The sequence below is a fragment of the Oncorhynchus kisutch genome, linkage group LG23, assembly GCF_002021735.2.
Source record: "Oncorhynchus kisutch isolate 150728-3 linkage group LG23, Okis_V2, whole genome shotgun sequence".
Lineage (NCBI taxonomy): Eukaryota > Metazoa > Chordata > Actinopteri > Salmoniformes > Salmonidae > Oncorhynchus > Oncorhynchus kisutch.
In genome coordinates this window covers 40,128,543-40,146,930 of record NC_034196.2, presented here as the reverse complement: position 1 = coordinate 40,146,930, position 18,388 = coordinate 40,128,543, and the positions used below count along the sequence as shown (strand labels likewise).

The window sequence follows — 18,388 nt, the reverse complement described above, 5'->3', positions numbered from 1 at the left end:
TCTGAGACACTTTGTGGATACAGGCCCAGGTGTGTTCGAAATGGGCTGGAATAAAACCCTGAACACCCAGTAACTCTCCAGGACCGAAGTTGGATAACAGAATGAACGGACCTCAGGTGGGTCACCCAGTGTGTCTTTGTTCATCCTAATCTCAACCACAGACTAAAGTCTTTATAGTCTGTGGTAGTGTATAAACTATAACTGATGGCCACTCCAAAGAGCACAGACAAAGGACATTTAGAGTCAGTTCATATTCAGACAAAAGGGAAGAGAGTACCCACATTTGTACAGAGATCTGTCCCATGCGAAGAAAAAAGAGCCTTTTGAAGTGAAGAGAGGAAGAGTGAAGAGAGGAAGGCAAGCACAGAGAGAGAGCACTCGATTAAACACTAGTATAAGAAACATCGCAAGGTCCTACTACTGCTACCATAAAACAACTACTTACTACTACTAGTACTACAAAACCACTACTTACTACTACTATAAAACGACTACTCTACTGCTACTATAAAACGACTACTCTACTGCTACTATAAAACGACTACTCTACTGCTACTATAAAACGACTACTTACTACTGCTACTATAAAACAACTACTTACTACTGCTACTATAAAACGACTACTTACTACTATAAAACGACTACTTACTACTATAAAACGACTACTTACTACTATAAAACAACTACTTACTACTACTACTATAAAACAACTACTTACTACTATAAAACAACTACTTACTACTACTATAAAACAACTACTTACTACTACTACTACTACTACTACTACTATAAAACTACTACTACTATAAAACAACTACTCACTACTACTACTACTACTACTACTATAAAACTACTACTACTATAAAACAACTACTCACTACTACTACTACTACTACTACTACTACTACTACTACTATAAAACTACTACTACTATAAAACAACTACTTACTACTACTACTACTACTACTACTATAAAACAACTACTCACTACTACTACTATAAAACAACTACTTACTACTACTACTACTACTACTATAAAACAACTACTCACTACTACTACTATAAAACAACTACTCACTACTACTACTATAAAACGACTACTCTACTGCTACCATAAAACAACTACTTACTACTACTAGTACTATAAAACGACTACTCTACTGCTACTATAAAACGACTACTCTACTGCTACTATAAAACGACTACTCTACTGCTACTATAAAACGACTACTCTACTGCTACTATAAAACGACTACTTACTACTGCTACTATAAAACGACTACTTAATACTGCTACTACTACTATAAAACAACTACTTACTACTACTACAAAACCACTACTTACTACTACTACAAAACCACTACTTACTACTACAGAACAACTACTTACTACTACTACAAAACCACTACTTACTACTACTAGTACTACCAAACAACTACTGCTACTATAAAACGACTACTTACTACTGCTACTACAAAACCACTACTTACTACTGCTACTACAAAACCACTACTTACTACTACTACTACTACTACTACAAAACTACTGCTACTATAAAACAACTATAAAACTACTACTACTATACAACGACTACTTACTACTGCTACTATAAAACGATTACTTACTACTACTACTACTACAACAACAAAACCACTACTTACTACTACTACTACTACTGCTGCTACAAAACCACTACTTACTACTACTACTACTACAAAATAACTACTTACTACTACTACAAAACTACTTACTACTACTACTACAACAAAATGACTACTTACTATAAAACTAGCCGATTATTACTACTACTCACATATCTGCTTTGACAAAAGTCGATAGACCCAGATATTGGCTTTTGAAATGAAAAGGTAAAAGTTTCAAAGCAAGAATAGTGTAGGGAAATGCCTTCTTTTGAATCAAATTTTAAACTCCAATGTATGCGAGAGTCTCCTTTTTTTAAAGTGACACTAACATTAACTAGAGATAATACTGGCACCCTGAATAAAAATGTCAGTGCTTTTTGGATGGGAACAATATGGGGACGAACATGCTTCCAACAGTCGTACCTGTGTCTCGGGGTCCTCGGCGCCCAGGCTGGCGGCGCCCAGTTTTACCACGTCGGCCAGTTTGGTGATGGTGATGACGGAGGACTGGGCAGCCTGGGCCAGTCTCTCCTGGCTGGCCCCGGCACCAGAGACCAGCAGCTTGGTGTCCTCCACCAGCGCCTTGGCTGTCTTTAGGATGTGCTCTCTGGGAGGGGCAGCATGAGACATATGCATTCACAGTTATTTATGTAATATAAATCACTGTTTATGTGCAGTGATGTGCATGATAGGTGTGGGACGACACCAGTATCACCATACACTCCTTAGTATCGTGGCAAGGAAACAAAACACGAAGCGGATGTAACTTCTTTAGGAAAACAGTCCTGACGTTGGAAACAAACATCATTGTGTTGTCATCCAGAGTCACATGCATTTATTTTTCAAGCTATAACACACAATATTTTATATACCGCAGGTTTTTAAAGGACCAAAGAGCTGGATCTGCTTCATGTAAAAAAAATAAAAAATGATATGGAAAAAATATTGCGATGCTGGTATCGTCCCGGCCCTAGAGTTTAAGGGTTAATCTTGTGTTCTGGATAATGATGACATGTTCTATGGGTGAGTACGCAAATAACTGACACAAATAAAGTTCTATCAAATATTGTATAAAATAAGTATCTACTTTCTACTCTGTATATTCACACATATAATGAAAAGAGAGACCTTTAAAAATGACCATTAACCCCCTTTACCCTCCCAAGCCCAACAGTTAATAACCCCAGCATCAAATATTATACCAGGCTACCATAGTTAATAACCACAGCATCAAATATTACACCAGGCTACCATAGTTAATAACCCCAGCATCAAATATTACACCAGACTACCATAGTTAATAACCCCAGCATCAAATATTACACCAGTCTACCATAGTTAATAACCCCAGCATCAAATATTACACCAGACTACCATAGTTAATAACCGAGGGAATCAAATATTACACCAGGCTACCATAGTTAATAACCGAGGGAATCAAATATTACACCAGGCTACCATTGTTAATAACCCCAGCATCAAATATTACACCAGGCTACCATAGTTAATAACCCCAGCATCAAATATTACACCAGGCTACCATAGTTAATAACCCCAGCATCAAATATTACACCAGGCTACCATAGTTAATAACCCCGGCATCAAATATTACACCAGGCTACCATAGTTAATAACCACAGCATCAAATATTACACCAGGCTACCATAGTTAATAACCCCAGCATCAAATATTACACCAGACTACCATAGTTAATAACCCCAGCATCAAATATTACACCAGACTACCATAGTTAATAACCGAGGGAATCAAATATTACACCAGGCTACCATAGTTAATAACCGAGGGAATCAAATATTACACCAGGCTACCATAGTTAATAACCACAGCATCAAATATTACACCAGGCTACCATAGTTAATAACCACAGCATCAAATATTACACCAGACTACCATAGTTAATAACCGAGGGAATCAAATATTACACCAGGCTACCATAGTTAATAACCGAGGGAATCAAATATTACACCAGGCTACCATTGTTAATAACCCCAGCATCAAATATTACACCAGGCTACCATAGTTAATAACCCCAGCATCAAATATTACACCAGGCTACCATAGTTAATAACCCCAGCATCAAATATTACACCAGGCTACCATAGTTAATAACCCCGGCATCAAATATTACACCAGGCTACCATAGTTAATAACCACAGCATCAAATATTACACCAGGCTACCATAGTTAATAACCCCAGCATCAAATATTACACCAGACTACCATAGTTAATAACCCCAGCATCAAATATTACACCAGACTACCATAGTTAATAACCGAGGGAATCAAATATTACACCAGGCTACCATAGTTAATAACCGAGGGAATCAAATATTACACCAGGCTACCATTGTTAATAACCCCAGCATCAAATATTACACCAGGCTACCATAGTTAATAACCACAGCATCAAATATTACACCAGGCTACCATAGTTAATAACCCCAGCATCAAATATTACACCAGACTACCATAGTTAATAACCCCAGCATCAAATATTACACCAGACTACCATAGTTAATAACCGAGGGAATCAAATATTACACCAGGCTACCATAGTTAATAACCGAGGGAATCAAATATTACACCAGGCTACCATAGTTAATAACCACAGCATCAAATATTACACCAGGCTACCATAGTTAATAACCACAGCATCAAATATTACACCAGACTACCATAGTTAATAACCGAGGGAATCAAATATTACACCAGGCTACCATAGTTAATAACCGAGGGAATCAAATATTACACCAGGCTACCATTGTTAATAACCCCAGCATCAAATATTACACCAGGCTACCATAGTTAATAACCCCAGCATCAAATATTACACCAGGCTACCATAGTTAATAACCCCAGCATCAAATATTACACCAGGCTACCATAGTTAATAACCCCGGCATCAAATATTACACCAGGCTACCATAGTTAATAACCACAGCATCAAATATTACACCAGGCTACCATAGTTAATAACCCCAGCATCAAATATTACACCAGACTACCATAGTTAATAACCCCAGCATCAAATATTACACCAGGCTACCATAGTTAATAACCGAGGGAATCAAATATTACACCAGGCTACCATAGTTAATAACCGAGGGAATCAAATATTACACCAGGCTACCATTGTTAATAACCCCAGCATCAAATATTACACCAGGCTACCATAGTTAATAACCCCAGCATCAAATATTACACCAGGCTACCATAGTTAATAACCCCAGCATCAAATATTACACCAGGCTACCATAGTTAATAACCCCGGCATCAAATATTACACCAGGCTACCATAGTTAATAACCCCGGCATCAAATATTACACCAGACTACTGGACAGTACCTGTGGTCGGCGAAGGTTTCCGAGTTCTCACGGTTGAGGGTGCCGGCGGTGGCGAACATGATGGTGGTGTCCAGGTCGGCGATGATGCCCGACACGGTACTGGCTGCTGTGATGCAGGCCTGGGTGCCACGGTTACCAGCCTGAAGGGCCGCCAGCACATGAGACACCTGACAGAGAGAAGAGATGTTATGAATATGGTGTCATCATATGGCTGCATCAACCAAGGTTTAATGTCTGCAACTCTGACATGGTCCAACTGTGATTTATTAAGATCCAGAACCAAACAGACAACATTTCAATCCCAATCTGAGTATTGTCAATCCCGGGAACCAGTCTATTTCAAAATTTGTCCTGACAAGGTCACAATGTAACGTTGTTGAAGGCATCACCAGTCAAAACAGACAGATACCCAGTCTTCCTTTGGGTTCTCAGGGGCTACAACGGTCTCTCCTATGTTAACTCAAATTCACATTCAAATAACTTTATTGTTCCTGTGAGGGAAATTCTTATCTGGAGGGGTTTATAAAACATAAAACACAGTAGGCTTAAATAACAAACAGAGGACAGGACAAATATAAAATGTTTAAAAAAACAGGGGCTAGCTGCATGTCGGTCGGAAGAAATACAGATAGGTCATTATGGCTCACCTTCTCGGAGACTTTGCGTGCGCTGTCGATCAGCTCCTTCTTGGTGAAGGAGTCGTTGGGACTACACTGTAGAGCTCCGGCCTTAGTCACCAGCCCAGTACAGTTGAAGCCGAGCTCTCCAACCTGCTTCTTGATGTGGGAACCAATCTGGACAAGGACAGAGGAGTTGGGACTCTTTAGAAAGCCCTTTTTCAGTGCAGTATCATTCAGTACTGTACTTTTGAAAAAGAAAAAAGGGTCATTAAGCAGACCCTCTTATCCAACTGTCATTCAGCGCATTTTCAACAAAGGTAGGCGAGACGACCATATATCAGTCATTACAAGTAAAACACTTTCCTCCATAAAGCATCAGCCAAACCAGTGCTCTTGTTTTTGTACATAGAACTACATATTGAATCTCCTTCTGTTTCCCCAAGCCAAGGACTGGGAGGAGAATTATCATGCCTTTAAAACAGCATTTTTTTCACTGCATTATCACACTGGCATTGAGAATATGTATTCGTTTCTACTTGGTCAAACACATCAGTCACATGAATATAATACATATTAATTGTCATCAGATACCTCGTCGTTCTCTGCAGTGATGGCAGCGTATTTGGCCTCGGTGGCTAGCTCTCCAAACTCATTAGTAAGCTCGCTGGCCAGACCTCCCAAGTCATCTGGGTTGGTGTTGGACTTAGTCACCTGAAAACAAGACACAGCCTTTTATCTAATGATCTTTCATTATATTTTTTCCTGAGGGAAGAGAATGTCCTGTATGGAAAACAAGATTTCTCTACCAGACATATAACCATTACACAACTATCATTCCACAGGAAGTGTATGTCATTCATGGTTTGATGATGACATCCAACTACTATAACCCCCGCAGTTCTACACACAAACTTACTACCCCCCCACAACCACTCACCCACATACAAACTCACGACCCCCACCACCCTTCCTCACCATCTCCTGCACGGTGACGGCGATGGCTTTGGCAGTCTTCACCATGGTAGTCTGGTAATCCACAAAGGAGCCATCGGGCTCGCCGGCAGGGCTCTCCTCCATCTTGTTGATGGCGGCGGTGATGGAGTCCACCATGCCGCCCAGGGCGCCCGCAGCGCTGGCCGTCTCCGACAGGGTGGCGCCTAAGTCGTCTACCGCCTCCTTCATCATCTGGACAGACTCCTCCAGAGCCTCCTGGGTGTGGGCCGCCTGGACAGACAGACACAGACAGAGAGAGACAAGATCAGTGGACGGTCATACGCATCAAACCATAGCTGGGCCGCTGGTAGATACATTTCTATTGAGTGTTAGTTACCATGTCGTGTTTTCGACTCAGTGCCACTTACATTAGGAATAGACCTAGACAGTACCTCGCTATGTCACGGCATTAAAAACCATAATACTGCCATTAACACTGATGATATGGATGCTGCACTGCTGTCCCTGGTTAGACCGGAGTTAAATGTATAGGATATGTCATTTAGGAGACGCTTTAATCCAAAGCGACTCAGTCATGCGTGCATACATTTTTTATATTTTTTTACATACGGGTGGTCCCAGGAATCGAACCCACTATCCTGCCGTTGAAAGCGCCATGCTCTACCAACTGAGCTACAGAGGACCACATAACACATGACGTCAAATATTTTCAAATACATTAAAGCCGGAATAGATTATTTTTCCATGAGTGTCATCTAGCAGACTTCCGGCCTCCTTGGCCGTGTAGAGCATCTGCAGGGCTGACTCGTACAGTATAGTATAGCAAAATACAGTTTTGTGAGAAAGCAGACCTTGGGGTTTCCTCCGGCCTCCTTGGCCGTGTAGAGCATCTGCAGGGCTGACTCTGTCAGCGTCTTGGTCTGGTCCAACACCGCCATCTGCTGTTGGCTGCTCTGAATCTTACTGGCCGTGCCGATGGCTGCCATGATGAGGGGCTCGAAATAGCTCACCATCTGAGACACCTGAAGAGGAGGAAGAGAGAGAGAGAGAGGACCAAATTGTTGAGATGTGTTCTATTTTATCACATTGCTGTATGTTTTTGTCAGACTCCATCCAGCTGCATCAAGTCTTTGAACCAAAGTAAAGTAGTTACAAATTCACTAGATACGACGGTATAAATACAACCTTTGAAGGCTTTTAATGATAGAAAAAAAGTTTAGCACGTTGGGATACTAAATATGTCATTTCCTTAATATTAGTATTAATTTCCTGAATACTAAATATGTCATTTCCTTAATTTCCTTAATATTAGTATTAATTTCCTGAATACTAAATATGTAATTTCCTATTAGACTGTAAGGTATAAAGCCAGACAGATGTGGATAATGTAAATAGGCCAAGAGGATGGGGTCTCTTACCTTGTGTCCCAGATGGGAAGCCTCAGAGCGAGCTGCGATGGCCACCGGCTCTATCAGATTGCTGATCTCCTGGACCGAAGCTGCCAGCTGCTCATGCAGAGCCTGAAACACACACACACACCATGGTAGAAGCAAATACACAAACACAGATGTACTGGAAAAAGCTACATATGGTATAGTATATTATAAATCCGGTGGTTCGAGCCCTGAATGCTGATTGGCTGACAGCAGTGGTATATCAGACTGTAACCCACACCTTCCCGGGCCTTATTGCTTAATGGTATAGTATGGTATGTCATAGTATAGTATGGTATAGTGTAGTATGGTATAGTATGGTATAGTAGAGTACAGTATAGTGTAGTATGGTATAGTACAGTATAGTGTGGTACAGTATAGTACAGTATAGTCTAGTACAGTATGCTATAGTAAGGTAGAGTACAGTATAGAATGGCACGGTATAGTATAGTAGTGTAGTATGGTATAGTTTAGTCATGTACACATCTACAGTGCCTTTGGAAAGTATTCAGAGCCCTTTCCACATTTTGTTAGGTTACAGCCTTACTCTAAAATGTATTACATAGTTTCCCCCCCCCCATCAATATACACACACACACAATACCCCATAATGACAAAGCAAAGACCGTTTTTTAGAAATTTTAGCAAATTCATTAAAAATTACAACATTAAATATGACATTTACATAAGTATTCAGACCCTTTACTCAGTACTTTGTTGAAGCACCTTTGGCAGCGATTACAGTATCGTTTCTTCTTGGGTATGACGCTACAAGCTTGGCACACCTGTATTTGGGGAGTTTCTCCCATTCTTCTCTGCAGATCCTCTCAAGCTCTGTCAGGTTGGATGGGGAGTGTTGCTGCACAGCTATTTTCAGTTCTCTCCAGAGATGTTTGATCGGGTTCAAGTCCGGGCTCTGGCTGAGCCACTCAAGGACATTGAGACTTGTCCCAAAGCCATTGCTGGGTTGTCTTGGCTGTGTGCTTAGGGTCGTTGTCCTGTTGGAAGGTGAATCTTCACCCCAGTCTGAAGTCCTGAGCGCTCTGGAGCAGGTTTTCATCAAGGATCTCTCTGTACTTTGCTCTGTTCATCTTTGCCTGCCTAGTCTCCCAGTCCCTGCCACTGAAAAACATCCCCACAGCATGAAGCTGCCACCACCATGCTTCACCGTAAGGATGGTGCCAGGTTTCCTCCAGATGTGAAACTTGGCATTCAGGCCAAAGATGGTCTGAGAGTCTTTAGGTGCTTTTTGGAAAACTCCAAGCTGGCTGTCATGTGCCTTTTACCAAGGAGTGGTTACCATCTGGCCACTCCACCATAAAGGCCTGATTGGTGGAGTGCTGCAGAGATGGTTGTTCTTCTGGAAGGTTCTCCCATCTCCACAGAAGAAGTCTAGAGCTCTGTCAGCATGACAGAGCTCTAGAAAGGACTTGGTCACCTCCCTGACCAAGTCCTTTCTCCACCGATTGCTCAGTTTGGTCAGGCGGCCAGCTCTAGGAAGAGTCTTGGTGGTTCCAAACTTCTTCCATTGAAGAACGAGGGGGGCCACTGTGTTCTTGGGGACTGTCAATGCTGCAGAAATATTTTGGTACCCTTCCCCAGATCTGTGCCTCGACACAATCCTGTCTTGGAGCTCTTACAGGCAATTCCTTTGACCTCATGGCTTGGTTTTTGCTCTGACATGGAATGTCAACTGTGGGACCTTATATAGATAAGTGTGTGCCTTTCAAAACATGTCCAATCAATTGAATTTACCACAAGGACACCAATTAAGTTGTAGAAACATCTCAAGGACGATCAATGGAAACAGGATGCACCTGAGCTCAATTTCGTGTCTCATAGCAAAGAGTCTGAATAGTTACAGTACCAGTCAAAAGTTTAGAACACCTACTCATTCAAGGGTTTTTCTTTATTTGTACTATTTTCTACATTGTAGAATAATAGTGAAGACATCAAAACTATGAAATAACACATATGGAATCATGTAGTAACCAGAAAAGTATTAAACAAATCAAAATAATTTTCTATTTGAGATTCTTTAAAGTAGTCATCCTTTTGTCTTGATGACAGCTTGCAGAAAATAGTAAAAATAAAGAAAAACCCTTGAATGAGTGGGTGTGTCCAAACTGTTGACTGGTACTGTATGTTAATAAGCTATCAGTTTTTTTAATGTTTTAATCCATTTGCAAAAATGTCTAAAAACCTGTCTTTATGGGGTATTGTGTGTAGATTGCTGAGTAATCTTTTTTATATACATTTTTGAATAAGGCTGTAACATAACAAAAGGTGGAAAAAGTCCAGGGGTCTGAATACACACACACACACACACACACACACACACACACACACACACACACACACACACACACACACACACACACACACACACACACACACACACACACACACACACACACACACACACACACACACACACACACACACACACACAGCGTGCCAGACAGAGGGACAGCCAGACAAGACACAGAAACACACACCTCTTGGGAGATGTCCTCTCTTGGGGTGAGCTGCTGGCTGATGGCTGCCAGGGAGGCCTGGTCAACCTCCCGAATACAGTTGTTCAGCACCTCGATGGCCTCGTCACACTCCCTCTGGCCTGGGGCTTTGTCTCTGTACACACGCATAGACACACAGTCCTTGAGAAACGGTTTTGGAGAACCCAAAATGACCAGACTTCCTAACGATTTGTGTTTTTAACCTTGATAACTTGGAATGAAGATACTTTTTTCTCTCTCTCACAGAGATATGTCTCAATGGCTGGCTGCATGAATATATCTAACAATTAAACACCAACCCAGTGAGAAGCTTTATGCCAGTAACCTGGGAACTTTTCAAAAGTTTCCGTCATTTCGCTGATGTGGCAACTGACCATGTTAACGGTTACCTCATGTTGACACAGTATTTATCTCTGCTGTGGTAACTGACCATGTTAACGGTTACCTCATGTTGACACAGTATTTATCTCTGATGTGGTAACTGACCATGTTAACGGTTACCTCATGTTGACACAGTATTTATCTCTGCTGTGGTAACTGACCATGTTAACTGTTACCTCATGTTGACACAGTATTTATCTCTGCTGTGGTAACTGACCATGTTAACTGTTACCTCATGTTGACACAGTATTTATCTCTGCTGTGGTAACTGACCATGTTAACTGTTACCTCATGTTGACACAGTATTTATCTCTGCTGTGGTAACTGACCATGTTAGCGGTTACCTCATGTTGGTGATAAGTTTCTTGATGGAGTCGGAAACGGTCCTGGAGTGTCCGGCCAGCACTGACCACTTGGGGGGGTCTTTGGGGTTGACGGCCAGGGAGCGAGCGGTCTGGATCAGACCTGTGGAGCTCTCCAGCATTGTCTTAGCTGCAGCCACGATGGGCTCCATCGCTGCCAGGCCCTGGGAGTTGGAACAATAATACAACATTCTGGTTGACTGTGTAACATCTGACGTATCCGTTGTGTCCACAGAGACAATAGGGAAGGGACAGCGTAACCAGAGAGACAATAGGGAAGGGACAGCGTAACCACAGAGACAGTAGGGAAGGGACAGCGTAACCACAGAGACAGTAGGGAAGGGACAGCGTAACCACAGAGACAGTAGGGAAGGGACAGCGTAACCAGAGAGACAGTAGGGAAGGGACAGCGTAACCAGAGAGACAGTAGGGAAGGGACAGCGTAACCAGAGAGACAGTAGGGAAGGGATAGCGTAACCAGAGAGACAATAGGGAAGGGACAGCGTAACCACAGAGACGGTAGGGAAGGGACAGCGTAACCACAGAGACAGTAGGGAAGGGACAGCGTAACCACAGAGACAGTAGGGAAGGGACAGCGTAACCACAGAGACCATAGGGAAGGGACAGCGTAACCACAGAGACCATAGGGAAGGGACACCGTAACCACAGAGACAATAGGGAAGGGACAGCGTAACCACAGAGACAATAGGGAAGGGACAGCGTAACCACAGAGACAGTAGGGAAGGGACAGCGTAACCACAGAGACAGTAGGGAAGGGACAGCGTAACCACAGAGACAGTAGGGAAGGGACAGCGTAACCACAGAGACAGTAGGGAAGGGACAGCGTAACCACAGAGACAGTAGGGAAGGGACAGCGTAACCACAGAGACAGTAGGGAAGGGACAGCGTAACCACAGAGACAGTAGGGAAGGGACAGCGTAACCACAGAGACAGTAGGGAAGGGACAGCGTAACCACAGAGACGGTAGGGAAGGGACAGCGTAACCACAGAGACAGTAGGGAAGGGACAGCGTAACCACAGAGACCGTAGGGAAGGCCAGTGTACTGTATTACCTCAGCGCTGATCTGAGCGGGCACGCTGGCGAATTCTGGGTTGGAGGCGAAGGCGGTGAGGTTATCCACAGCTTCTATCAGGGGCCCTGTGGCGACCCTACACTTCTCTCTGTTCTGCTGGTTAAACGCTCCATCCAGAGCCTACACACACAACGCACAAACAGGGTTACATTCATTAGTGATGGAATGCCATTCTAAAACAGCAGTAAAAAAAAAATATATAAACATTTGCTCCAAGGTGGATTTAACTGCACTGTCAGGGACGTATTTCTCATGGCATGGGTTGTTGTTAGATAATTGTCAATGAACTTGGGGCATGGAGTCCCCCTGCAAGTGTCTGTCACATTAACGATGCAGCCCTAACCTGTACTGTACATATGAATTCAAAAAGTATTGACTATTACTCACTTTGATGGACTTGACCAGATTGGCTGTGCTGTTGGCCACCTCCTTAGCAGACTGGACAAACTGTCGCTTGGCAACAGGGTTGGCTGTTTTGGAGGAGGCCAGGCGACAGGCGTTGCACAGCGCCGACGTGTGCTTGGCAACGATGGTGGCGGCAGAGAGGACCTTGGGAAACAAGAGGTGTCTGAAGTAGGCAGCTAAAAGATGGAAAACACAGCTTCTGTTCAGAAATACTGATCATCTTTATTCACCTTGATTCTGTATACAGTGGACATTTAGAAAACAGTACGCAGAGCAAGTTTAGGTTGGTTACATGTTGGGTCTGTGTGGTATGACGTGTGAGTGAGGGAGTCAGTGAGTGTATGAGAGTTTGCATGTGTTTATCCATGGACCTTGAGTAAGCGGGTGAGTGTATGAATGCATGAGTGTTCATTCGTACGATCATATATGTGTGTGTGTGTGTGTGTGTTACTCGTTTATATTGGAACACACAAAGCCTAACCAAAGTCATCCTTGACTGCGAGAGAACGCTGACGACGTGTGTGTTTGTGCGCAGGCACCTGTGTGTGTGTGTGTGTGTTTGTTCTACCTGGGACTGGGTGCAGGCCGGGTCCACCAGGTTCTGGCATGCCATCTGGATGGACTGGTTGGCACGGGCAAACTGGCCAGGGTCCACCAACCCCTTCTGGCCCGCGTGGCTTTTAGGGTCTGACACTCCAACCAGGTAGGCACCCTGTAACATTTTTCAGACAAATTAATGTTGTATGGATGGTTTTGATGAACTAAACAAGATAAATGTAACAAGTGCTGACAGGAGTTAGAGCAAATATGGAAACATTGTAGATTTTTTTTACAACGTAAAAAATAAATAAAAATACAGCTAAATATCTACGATGATCGCTAACGATCGCTAACGATCGCTAACGTAGCAGTTCTGTTTATGACAACGTTAACATCTGCAGCACCACGTAGCAGTTCTGTTTATGACAACGTTAACATCTGCAGCACCACGTAGCAGTTCTGTTTATGACAACGTTAACATCTGCAGCACCACGTAGCAGTTCTGTTTATGACAACGTTAACATCTGCAGCACCACGTAGCAGTTCTGTTTATGACAACGTTAACATCTGCAGCACCACGTAGCAGTTCTGTTTATGACAACGTTAACGTCTGCAGCACCACACGTGGTATTGTTTATGACAACGTTAACATCTGCAGCACCACACGTGGTATTGTTTATGACAACGTTAACATCTGCAGCACCACACATGGTATTGTTTATGACAACGTTAACATCTGCAGCACCACACGTGGTATTGTTTATGACAACGTTAACATCTGCAGCACCACACGTGGTATTGTTTATGACAACGTTAACATCTGCAGCACCACACGTGGTATTGTTTATGACAACGTTAACGTCTGCAGCACCACACGTGGTATTGTTTATGACAACGTTAACATCTGCAGCACCACACGTGGTATTGTTTATGACAACGTTAACATCTGCAGCACCACACGTGGTATTGTTTATGACAACGTTAACATCTGCAGCACCACGTGGTATTGTTTATGACAACGTTAACATCTGCAGCACCACACGTGGTATTGTTTATGACAACGTTAACATCTGCAGCACCACACGTGGTATTGTTTATGACAACGTTAACGTCTGCAGCACCACACGTGGTATTGTTTATGACAACGTTAACATCTGCAGCACCACGTGGTATTGTTTATGACAACGTTAACATCTGCAGCACCACACGTGGTATTGTTTATGACAACGTTAACATCTGCAGCACCACGTGGTATTGTTTATGACAACGTTAACATCTGCAGCACCACACGTGGTATTGTTTATGACAACGTTAACATCTGCAGCACCACACGTGGTATTGTTTATGACAACGTTAACGTCTGCAGCACCACACGTGGTATTGTTTATGACAACGTTAACATCTGCAGCACCACACGTGGTATTGTTTATGACAACGTTAACATCTGCAGCACCACACGTGGTATTGTTGATAGACAACGTTAACGTCTGCAGCACTACACGTGTTATTGTTTATGACAATGTTAACGTCTGCAGCACCACACGTGGTATTGTTGATAGACAACGTTAACGTCTGCAGCACTACACGTGTTATTGTTTATGACAACGTTAACGTCTGCAGCACCACACCTGTTATTGTTTATGACAACGTTAACGTCTGCAGCACCACACGTGGTATTGTTTATGACAACGTTAACGTCTGCAGCACCACACCTGTTATTGTTTATGACAACGTTAACGTCTGCAGCACCACACGTGGTATTGTTGATAGACAACGTTAACGTCTGCAGCACTACACGTGTTATTGTTTATGACAACGTTAACGTCTGCAGCACCACACCTGTTATTGTTTATGACAACGTTAACGTCTGCAGCACTACACGTGTTATTGTTTATGACAACGTTAACGTCTGCAGCACCACACCTGTTATTGTTTATGACAACGTTAACGTCTGCAGCACCACACGTGGTATTGTTTATGACAACGTTAACATCTGCAGCACCACACGTGGGTAGAGCCACCGCAGTGAGTTGATCAAACGGTGTTCCAACAAAACATGTTACGTGTCAATTGACAAAGGTTTTCCAAGATCTTCCACATCTCTCACGTTACGCTTGTCTTGCCACTCTTTGCCATGGCAACATGCATTCACACACAGAAACAGAAGAAAACATTCAGACACAGATGCACTCAAATGCACACAGATGCCCTCAAATGCACACAGATGCCCTCAAATGCACACAGATGCCCTCAAATGCACACAGTCAACTTTTCAATGGCCAGTAGCGCAGAGCCATTGTGAATGTGACAGCATAATGTACTGTAATGTACTGAACTGTAATGAACTTTAATGTACTGTAAGGTAATGTACTGTAATGAACGAAACTGTAATGTAAGGAACTGTACTGTACTGACCTGAACTGCAATGTACTGTAATGACCTGAACTGCACTGTAATGTACTGTAACGAACTGAACTGTACTGTAATGTACTGAACTGAATTGTAATGAACTGAACTGTAATGTCCTATAATGTACTGAACTGTAATGCACTGAACTGTAATGTAATGAGCAGATGGAGCATTCAGAGACACACATACTGACAGACCCACATGACCAGGCCTTACTCACAGTCATTAGGCGCATGTGTGTGTGTGTGTGTGTGTACACGCGCGCAGGCATTTGTTTGTGTGGTTATATGAGAGTATTGAATTAAAGAGAGGAACTGACTGTTGAAAGTGACTACCACTCCTTCCCTCCATTTCAGATGCACTCCCAGGTCCAGATGTTCCTAAGCTAGCATCAAATTGCCTCATTGGCTGAGAGAATAATTAGGCCGATGTATTAGAGCATGGGACCATCCAACTATGCAAGGCAACGCATCCCTGTGGGCGTTAGGCTGCTTGCTTGCGTCCCAAATAGCACTCTATTCTCCATGTAGTACACAACTTTGGACCAGGACCCATAGGGTATATAGGGAATAGGTGTATACAGGGTACACGGGGCCCATGGGGCCCACGGGGCACATGGGGCCCACGGGGTACACAGGGCCCACAGGGAATTAGGTATACAGGGCCCATAGGGTATACAGGGCACACAGGGCACACAGGGCACACAGGGCACACAGGGCACACAGGGCACATAGGGCATACAGGGCACACAGGGCATACAGGGCATACAGGGCACATAGGGTATACAGGGCACATAGGGCATACAGGGCACATAGGGCATACAGGGCACATAGGGCATACAGGGCACATAGGGCATACAGGGCACATAGGGCATACAGGGCACATAGGGCATACAGGGCACATAGGGCATACAGGGCATACAGGGCATACAGGGCACATAGGGCATACAGGGCACATAGGGCATACAGGACATACAGGGCATACAGGACCCATAGGGCATACAGGACCCATAGGGCATACAGGACCCATAGGGTATACAGGACCCATAGGGTATACAGGGCACATAGGGCATACAGGGCACACAGGGCGCATAGGGCATACAGGACCCATAGGGCATAGAGGGCACATAGGGCATACAGGACCCATAGGGCATACAGGGCACACAGGGCATACAGGACCCATAGGGCATACAGGACCCATAGGGTATACAGGGCCCATAGGGTATACAGGGCCCATAGGGTATACAGGGAATTGGGTATACAGGGCCCAAAGGGTATACAGGGAATTAGGTATACAGGGAATTAGGTATACAGGACCCATAGGGTATACAGGGCCCATAGGGTATACAGGGCCCATAGGGTATACAGGGAATAGAGGGCCATTTGGGACACCCCCTGGTCTGCTGGACTGGAAGGTGGTTTACCTGGGCAGCTGCTTCAGTAAGGCCACACAGGGCTTTAGAGCCAGAGCTGACAGAGTCCCCAAACTCAGGCAGATTGCTGTTCTTAGCGTTGTGGGAGATTCCAGCCATGGCTTCCCCCAGGACCTGCAGGACACAAGGCAAATAGACTTAAAATACTTATATTTCTTAATATTTCTAAATATTTAAACATATATTTATTTCACAAAATACCTATACAACATTATAAGGTATAAAGGTGATCGAAAATCTTATTTTAAAAACAAAACACCACCATTTCCCTGGATATATTCTAGGACATAGTAGGGAGGAAGTATGTGGCAAGTAGGGAGGAAGTATGTGGCAAGTAGGGAGGAAGTATGTGGCAAGTAGGGTAGAAGTATGTGGCAAGTAGGGAGGAAGTATGTGGCAAATAGGGAGGAAGTATGTGGCAAGTAGGGTAGAAGTATGTGGCAAGTAGGGTAGAAGTATGTGGCAAATAGGGAGGAAGTATGTGGCAAGTAGGGAGGAAGTATGTGGCAAGTAGGGAGGAAGTATGTGGCAAGTAGGGGAGAAGTATGTGGCAAGTAGGGAGGAAGTATGTGGCAAGTAGGGAGGAAGTATGTGGCAAGTAGGGAGGAAGTAGGGAGGAAGTATGTGGGAAGTAGGGAGGAAGTATGTTACAAGTAGGGAGGAAGTATGTGGCAAGTAGGGAGGAAGTATGTGGCAAGTAGGGAGGAAGTATAGAAAGAAGAGAAAGGGAGAGAGGAAAAGAAAGAAATGAAATGTAGAAGGAATGAAAACATTTATCAAGGAGGTGTCTAGTTTGTCATTTACCTTGGAGTTCTCCATGACACTGTCGATGCAGTCAAAGTAGGAGAGGTCACTGACCGCCTCGGTGGGGTTCTCAAGCAGTCCCCGAACAGTCTGGAGAGACATGGTACACAGGTTAGGAACATAACCACCCACACAGTCACAACCACAGAGAGAACATATAGACTACTATACATGGACGCGGAAATGCACTCAGACACACCCCACATATACATATGTCCACGCACAAGGCACACGCACAAACACACAAAAGAGCTGTCAATTATGCACCCTTCAGGTGACATGTTAATGAACCAGACAAAGAAGACAACTTGAAGCCGTGTAACTCGACTCTGGAGCACAACAACTTGAAGCTGTGTAACTAGACTCTGGAGCACAACAACTTGAAACTGTGTAACTAGACTCTGGAGCACAACAACTTAAAGCTGTGTT

At 43.6% G+C, this 18,388-nt stretch overlaps 1 protein-coding gene across 2 annotated transcripts in view; it reads right to left on the bottom strand.

The window, feature by feature from the left end:
- Positions 1 to 18,388, bottom strand: part of tln1 (talin 1) — a 135,978-nt gene that overhangs the window by 26,730 nt on the left and 90,860 nt on the right. For both annotated transcript variants that reach the window (XM_031802434.1, XM_031802435.1), the window contains exons 33-46: positions 17,960 to 18,049; positions 17,147 to 17,269; positions 13,343 to 13,486; positions 12,757 to 12,918; positions 12,349 to 12,489; positions 11,258 to 11,439; positions 10,515 to 10,647; positions 8,002 to 8,103; positions 7,435 to 7,605; positions 6,605 to 6,853; positions 6,221 to 6,340; positions 5,657 to 5,803; positions 5,010 to 5,176; positions 2,067 to 2,250 (exon numbers count right to left, since the gene is read on the bottom strand). In XM_031802434.1, the coding sequence (XP_031658294.1) occupies positions 2,067 to 2,250; positions 5,010 to 5,176; positions 5,657 to 5,803; positions 6,221 to 6,340; positions 6,605 to 6,853; positions 7,435 to 7,605; positions 8,002 to 8,103; positions 10,515 to 10,647; positions 11,258 to 11,439; positions 12,349 to 12,489; positions 12,757 to 12,918; positions 13,343 to 13,486; positions 17,147 to 17,269; positions 17,960 to 18,049 (2,115 nt within the window). The remainder of the gene's footprint in view (positions 1 to 2,066; positions 2,251 to 5,009; positions 5,177 to 5,656; positions 5,804 to 6,220; positions 6,341 to 6,604; positions 6,854 to 7,434; positions 7,606 to 8,001; positions 8,104 to 10,514; positions 10,648 to 11,257; positions 11,440 to 12,348; positions 12,490 to 12,756; positions 12,919 to 13,342; positions 13,487 to 17,146; positions 17,270 to 17,959; positions 18,050 to 18,388) is intronic.